General features: G+C 39.7%; 1 protein-coding gene across 2 annotated transcripts in view; it reads right to left on the bottom strand.

The window, feature by feature from the left end:
• Window positions 1-6,071: 6,071 nt before the first annotated feature.
• CPE (carboxypeptidase E) overlaps window positions 6,072-7,429 on the bottom strand; it is a 46,704-nt gene continuing 45,346 nt past the window's right edge. For both annotated transcript variants that reach the window (XM_420392.8, XM_046940565.1), the window contains exon 9: window positions 6,072-6,773. In XM_420392.8, coding sequence (XP_420392.3) covers window positions 6,675-6,773 — 99 coding nt within the window. In that variant the 3' untranslated portion in view covers window positions 6,072-6,674. The remainder of the gene's footprint in view (window positions 6,774-7,429) is intronic.

Genomic DNA, 7,429 nt, shown 5'->3' with positions numbered 1-7,429 from the left:
GTAATACCATGCAGTACGCTGCCAAACAAATATTCACAGATTAGCTTACAGTGCTCTCCAAATTTTGTTTCTTCTCAGTGGAAATCCCCTGCAAGTTCTGCCTAACTTTCGAGACATTACTAAAATGATCAGAAGACTTTGCAAAAGTTAAATATCTTGCCCATCACCAAATATTCCAGAGAGGTGGTGTAGTCACCATACTTTGAGGCGTTCAAGAAATGTGGAGATGTGGCACCACAGGATGTGGTTTAGTGGGTTTGGTGGGGATGGGTCAATGGCTGGACTAGATGACCTTAAGAGGTCTTTTCCAACCTTAATGATTATATGATTCTATGATATCTTAATAGGCATCTGATGCTGAAGCCTGTCAGAAGTACATGGAAATACAGAACTAAAGCCAGAATCTGTTTTTTGTGGGATGAGAATGTTTCATGTTTCATGGTACAGTGAAGTTCAAAACAATTTTCATTTAGTCTTTTAAGTTTCCTGAAGAAAGAAGAAGAAAGCATTGCCTTCAGAAGTTTATTTCACAAAATCCCAATTAGAATCATTAACAAGCAGACTTTTTAGGTCAGAATGCAGTAGAGGCTTCTTGGCAGACTTCAGCAGAGGGCATGAGGGCTGTCTGGTGCATCAGGCACGATGAAAGCAGCCAACACACAGAGCCAGCAGCCACTATTGTCAATTCAGTGTAGTGAGCAGTCCCTTTGAAGCCATTTGCTACCTCCTTTGAACTACTCCTGTGAGCAGTGATGGGGTCCCAGGCTTCCCCAGCCTCTCCACCTTCTCCAAAGCACCAGGGTCTGCCTGGGATTCACATGAGTAGTGTATTTTATTTAGATGAGAGCCATGAAACCAGGAGGCTGAGATCTTTTTATGGCAAAAAAAAATGGCACCTTCAAGCATTTCTGTGCATGTAAATGCCCGCCATAGCCCAGAGATGTTGTACCTTATAGTGCTACTCTTTCATTCCTCTTCACATCTCTGTACACATACAGTGCATCCAAAAGGTAAACTTTGCAGCATATCAGCCTCTTCTTTGCCAGTTAGACTTTTCTGAGCTCTAAGTTTTTATACTCTAAACATGTGCTGTCCTTCAGGTTGCCTCCCAACAGTCTTCATTCATCACAACTACCCCATAACACCAACACCTCCTTTGTCACACAGAAACAAATGCAGTGCAGTACAAACCAGCTAGCTGCATTTCAGCACACTTCTGCTCCCCAAGTTTTGTATTTTAACCAAAGTCTCTTAAACTAGATGCCATTTCAGCCACTTGAATAGGGAACACAAAGCAGATCTGCTGCTTTACAGTGACGAATATCACTACCACGATATGTAGTGATAGGCATTTACAAGGACAAATATCATTACTTTGATAAATCTTCAAATAAATTACTTGAATCTGAAAGGGAAATAAAGTACATTAAATTTGCCACTATTCTTTTTCAGATGATCGAGTTTCTGAGTCTCAAAAACCACATCTGAGACCATGTCCAGCCTGTGGGATGCGGGAATGCTTCCCATCCTCCAAGTCTTGGCATATGCTTGTCTTGCTGAGGCTTGGAGTGAAAGACATGGGCCACATCCTTCCTCCTATACCAGCAGGGAAGTGCAGCATAAGTCTCCTACCTCCATGGAAAGAAACTGATGGATGCAGGCCAGGTGGGGTCCCAGTTCTGGAGACCTAAGGATTCAGGATGCCAGGCCATGCCATAGGAGATTTGCCTCCAAGTGCAAACTTCAGGATTTTGAACATAAGAAAGCCCTGTAATCCAGTCCTGATGGGTCTTGGCACAAGTAAGCCTTGAGCTGCTCAAGCTGGGCTAGTTTTTGACACACCCTGAGAGAACTGGAAGCAGCCAAGGAAAGCCACATGAGTGGATATTTAGTGAACGGAAGGGAGGCAAGTCAGGCTGTAATTCTGTACTGCTCTTGGCAGCTAAGTCTACTCTTGAATCTTGTCCACAGTTTCTGAAAATGTGTTTAATTTACCTTTTGTGCTGGAGGTGCTGGAATGTGGAAGAGGGATGCAGGTTCTGCGTGTTTGGACACCAGCACACACAACAGGAATCTCACATTACTGGATGGAGTTGCAACACTATTATCTCCTCTGTTGAGGCCATGCTGCAGTCAGGTGAGAAGTTCATCCAGCTTGATATTTTGTCTCTAATTATGGCCCTGACCACATCCATAGTGAGTGAAAGCAACAAAAACATCACCCTGATTTGCCCTCCTATCCTCTACTGAGCAGTGGATTGAGAGACTTAGTGAGCTGCAGGTTGCCACTAGTTCAGCTGATCTCCCTGATTTCTACTTCAGGTCTTGCAATGACTCTTAACAAATTCCACAGCCATTTCTGCATTTTGAGAAAATGGATTTCATTTCTTACTATTTTGCATCTTTATTCTGGAAAAGATGAAGAACAATTACTGTTAATGCAAAATGAGCAGCCTTGGCAACATATACTCCTGTTTACTCAGATTCCAGGCTTGAGGGTCTGATAAAAACCCCAGTGAAGGTAACGGGAACCTTTCCAGAGCAGCTTTAGCTTTAGTCTAAAGACACAGACGTTCCACTCCTAGAATCCCATGGGTTCATAATCCTATTCAGGCTTTTCCTGAAGAAAGATTAGCAGAAAGATCTACAAAATCTACTTATTTCACAATACTAAACTGCTTCCAGTGTATTCCCAGATGTCAAACTCCCTCAACATTCCCAATGCAGGAGCCAAAGTCTTCAGCTTCTATCTTTGACAATTTTCACTGTGCACAGAGGGATGCATGATTACAAAAATCTGTGGTGGCTTAACTTAATATGAAAGTAGGACAAAGATAAACTAACATGCAAGTATTAACCATTAATTCAGGGAAAATCTAGCACTGTGATAAACGGTGCCTAAATATTGGATGTGTTTAAGTCATTGCTGAAATACAATACCTAGGATCAGCAGAGCAAGGCCATTTAAATCAATTAACACAGCCCTCATTATCCCCGTTAGAAAAAGTAAAGATCAGTTGTTTCTAAATCTCTGTATTTCTTTTATGCTGCCTACTCCACTACTTACTGTACTACCCAGAACCTCAGCTTCTGGAGGCATAGGATTACATCAGCTTCTCAGTTGTCATTTTCTCCTCCCACTAAAGCAGGCTATAAAAATGGAAACTTGAAGCAAGCTCACTCGAAGCCCTCACAAAGCCAGGAGAAAAACAAACCCACTGTATTTTCCTTAATACCATGACTTTTAGGAAATCTCTTGGGTATTTTTGTTTTCTGGGTTTAATTATAGAAGTCAGAAATACTGGAACAGAGGCTGTGTCAATGAGCAAACTTCTGAGTCAAATTAAAAAGCAGTGAATTATTCACAACAGATGTACCTCTACATGAACAGAAATGTAGGAGGCAATAAAAGAAAATACCTATGAGGAGATGATCAGAATAGGATCACTACAAGATTCAGGAAGACTAAAGATGGGGGCAGGAGTGATGTTTCTAGGTCTCACACTCCCAGAGCTGCTGATTACAAACAGCAAGGCACTCTTTCCCTGAAGGAGGTTTACTGAGAAGCTCTGGGGGCAGCTCCGACTCAGAGGCTGACACCAAACTTCTGCTGTTCTACAGCTTTTGCTAGCCTGAGTCAAACTGAGCTCAGACACAGGAAGAACCAGGTGGGTGGGATCTGAACCTACTTTTAATTGTCTCCTCTAAACTTATGTCATCCTTGCTTCATTATAATCCTGACCACTGTAGTACCACAGTTTTGCAAGCACTGAGCTTACTAATCCTAACAATTAATATGAAAAAAAAAAAAAAGAACTGTAAGTACTGGGAAAGGGAGAAAGACTCACAAAAGTGGGTGACCTGATCCCACTGACCCCATATAGATGCAGAGCATCTCATTCTCCCCCATGACTTGACTTGAAAACCTGCTTGGGGAAACCCGCATAGGAAAGAGATATGATCCAAAAGTAGGCTATTCTGGCAGTGTGAAGGATGGCTCTCGGTGGGATAGCGGCAGCCTACTTGTTTCTCCATTCAAACAACAAAGTAGTTGGCATACACACCACACTGAGGATGTTGCTGACATACTTTATAGACATGCCCAGAAGAAAGGTCACAGTTTGAACCTGTAAATTACTCACACATTTTAGGTTTTAAATAAGCCTGTAGATTTATTGTACAATAGTACAGCATGTGCCGTTAAAACCAAAAAGCTCAGCAGCACACAACACTTTAATCTTCCATTTAAACATACGCAGCCCTACAACACAGCTCAGTTCAGCTAGGGAAGCTACACAATTCACGGAGTCCTGGCTACACTGTTCTGAAGGATGTTTACCTACAGCAAGAACAATGGCAGTGGTTCTGGTTCTGGTGTTGTAACAGTTAATTACTGTAATCTGCTCTCAGCACAGTAACAGCAAAAGCAAAACATTAATGGGACACTGCATTTCATTGCCAATGCACAGAACAGTAGACTAGAGAATCTCACATGTTAGTACAAGTAAGGGCGAGAAATGTATTATGAGATCAGTCTGATGCAATGTCTGCACTAGCTACGCTGTACAATCCACCACACAGGAAGGCTGGATGCATGACAGGCATTGCACCACACAGTAATACTGTGTGGGTTGATACAGTAAGGTTTGGAAGGAGCAGAGCAGGGTGTTGTGTACAAATATACATTCGCCTTATTACATTAGTTTACAGGCCAGAAACACTCCTGTAGCCAGTTGCCCATATGCCTGTGGGCTCTTTAATTTTTATACCACTTGCTTCAGTTTTACCTGGTTCTGCTGAAAGCAGTATCACTGCTTCCAGGCACGGGATGTGTTTCGGGCTATGTGCCTTAATATTTCCAATTTTCACTGCAGCATCCTTCATCTAGGCATGTTCGTGTGCCCAGCTTCGCCAGGCTGTTCCCAAAATGTGCACAGGTAGGGTTCTCCATTTGACACAGAGGCTCCTCCTCACACTGGAGATTCAAAGATCACCACTGGATAACAACTCACAGCACATTAAGCTCCCCTAAAGGCTGGAATTCAACACCTAACAACTAAACGATTTACAGTTTCAGAGTAAATTCTTGACCAGAGTGTATATTCTTTCTTATTGCTGTTCGATCTATCAATGTGTGGTTAAATTTTTACTGCAAAGGATCAAGTATTGCTTTTATTAAAGAATACCAAATTGTCAAAAGAGAGAGTATTTTTCAGTAGATTTTTAAATACTCAGAGAAGGTAAATTTGGATCCTATTCATGGATATGTGATTTTTCACTTAAGGTGGGAATACAATAATGCATTGTTGGTTGATTCTAAGTGGTACTGAACTTCTACAACATCAGCTAAAATAATATGCTCATCAAAACACAGACAGAGGAAGGAAATCCATTTCAAATACCTGATCTTGGATTAAAATAGAGCAGCAATAGTGTCAAAACTTTCAAACAGATGAGATGCTTAGTTGAAATAAAGCAGCAGTTTCAGAAGGATTGTACCAAACTTGTACCCGCTACAGTTCACGTGTAATTCTCTGACCCTACAAGTTTCACTCAACTTAGACAAAATACCAAAGCAAGTTAATTAGGCCTTTTTTTTTTTTAATCAAAGTTGCCTTTTTGGTCACTTGTCACCACTGATAACATCTTCAATTATCTGTCTTGCATCTCGATCCCAGTAAGACTAACCAACAGAAGAAACAAAGTTGGAACAAAAGCAAACCATTCTTGGCTTGTGAAGCTAAATGCATATTGCCCACAATTTTCAGTTCATTGTCTGAACTTTGTGTAAAGTTCTGGCAGCTTTCAGTGACCACATGAACTTTCAGCAGATTATCCAGACAGCACTAATACATTTAATGTTTGTTGAAAAAGCAGGTATATAATTTCAACTGATATGATCTGAAATTCCTTTTCTCTTGCTGGAAAACAAACACAAGCAGCATATTAACAAGATGCACAAGCTTTTCTTCTTTGTCCATTCAGAATTTTTAATTTGGTTAGTAAAAAATGAGTAATAATTTAAACCTGATCTTGAGACAGTTTAAGAAAAAAAACTCTTAATTCTTGAATTCATTTCATGCCATCTTTAATAAAAGAGTTAATGCAGATTCCTTCTGTTTACTGAAATGAAGTGAGAAGTTTATGGTTCTTACATATTTGAATAGTCCCAACACCAGACACACAAAATGTTATGATGTATTTTAATCATTACAGCACCACGTTATTATTATAAACCATTTCAATAACACTCAGTATAGAACTCAGTGAAGAGCACTACTACTATGCACTGTCAAATATTTCTGGTGGTATTGGGAACTGACTACAGTGTTTTATTTATTTTTTCTTAAATCAAAACTTAACTTACGCATTCTGAACTTGTACATAATACACAAGATTGTACATCCATATAGTCTGCAGGAACATTCACTCGTTTTTTTTCTGGTTTGTATACAAGAGTAAATTTTCTATAACAATATGAAAGAAAATTAATAACTTATGTATCTAGCTAGGCGTTTAGTATTTATTTTTAATCATATTAATCAAAAGATGACTGAAAAAATCGAAGTTAAATATTGTGAAGTGCACAAAATCTAAAATATAGGGACTTTCCACAGTACATTATACTAAATCAACATATAACAGACTCAAAGCTTAAAAGCCAAAATCTTCATTTAAAAATTTAGTGTTTCTGACATCATTTTCCACCATTCCATCAGCTCTTCTTTCTCCTCTTCTTTTCTTTCAGACAACGACTCCAGTTCAAAATCAACCTGAACAAGAGAAGCAATCAAAATATTGGTAAGAGATGTAAAGAGAGAGAAGTGTGTGCTTTTAAGAGTCACTTGTTGAAAGTTGTTTAACACTGCCACAGGCCCTGAGGAAGGACTTTCTATTTTAGGCTAAGATTTATTGCACAGCCTCTCATGTCTGAAATAAATATGTGCAACACTTCCATATCAATACAGTAAACATCCATAAAGTGCACAAAGGTGTGTAATAACAGTTCCAAAAGAATCCAGGCATCTGACCAGTCTTTGGCTTGTCCAAAGACTTCAAAAACTACAGGCCAAGGAAATTAAAAATAGTTTATAGGTCCATGCATCTTCTAGCATATAACATGCATCTCTTTCACATATTGCTAACACCAAGCAGGGCAGACTCCCAACATATCAAAGTACATACTCTATTTTATGTCATCAGGAAAACCCAGGGAGCTTTTCTGGCATATGGTTCACTACTGTGGATATGACATATGAGCACAGTACATTCCCAGTGTATGTTACACACTGAAGAAATAAGCATCTATTTTAATTTTTATGAGCGGACTCCATACTCATATGGAGGACGAATAAAAAATGCTTCTGAACTCTTAAAACAGAGCCACAGTCTTATTCACCATACACACTGAGCTTCTGTATGAAGCACA

The sequence above is a fragment of the Gallus gallus genome, chromosome 4 (genome assembly GCF_016699485.2).
Source record: "Gallus gallus isolate bGalGal1 chromosome 4, bGalGal1.mat.broiler.GRCg7b, whole genome shotgun sequence".
Lineage (NCBI taxonomy): Eukaryota > Metazoa > Chordata > Aves > Galliformes > Phasianidae > Gallus > Gallus gallus.
This window is presented reverse-complemented; position numbering and strand designations above follow the sequence as displayed.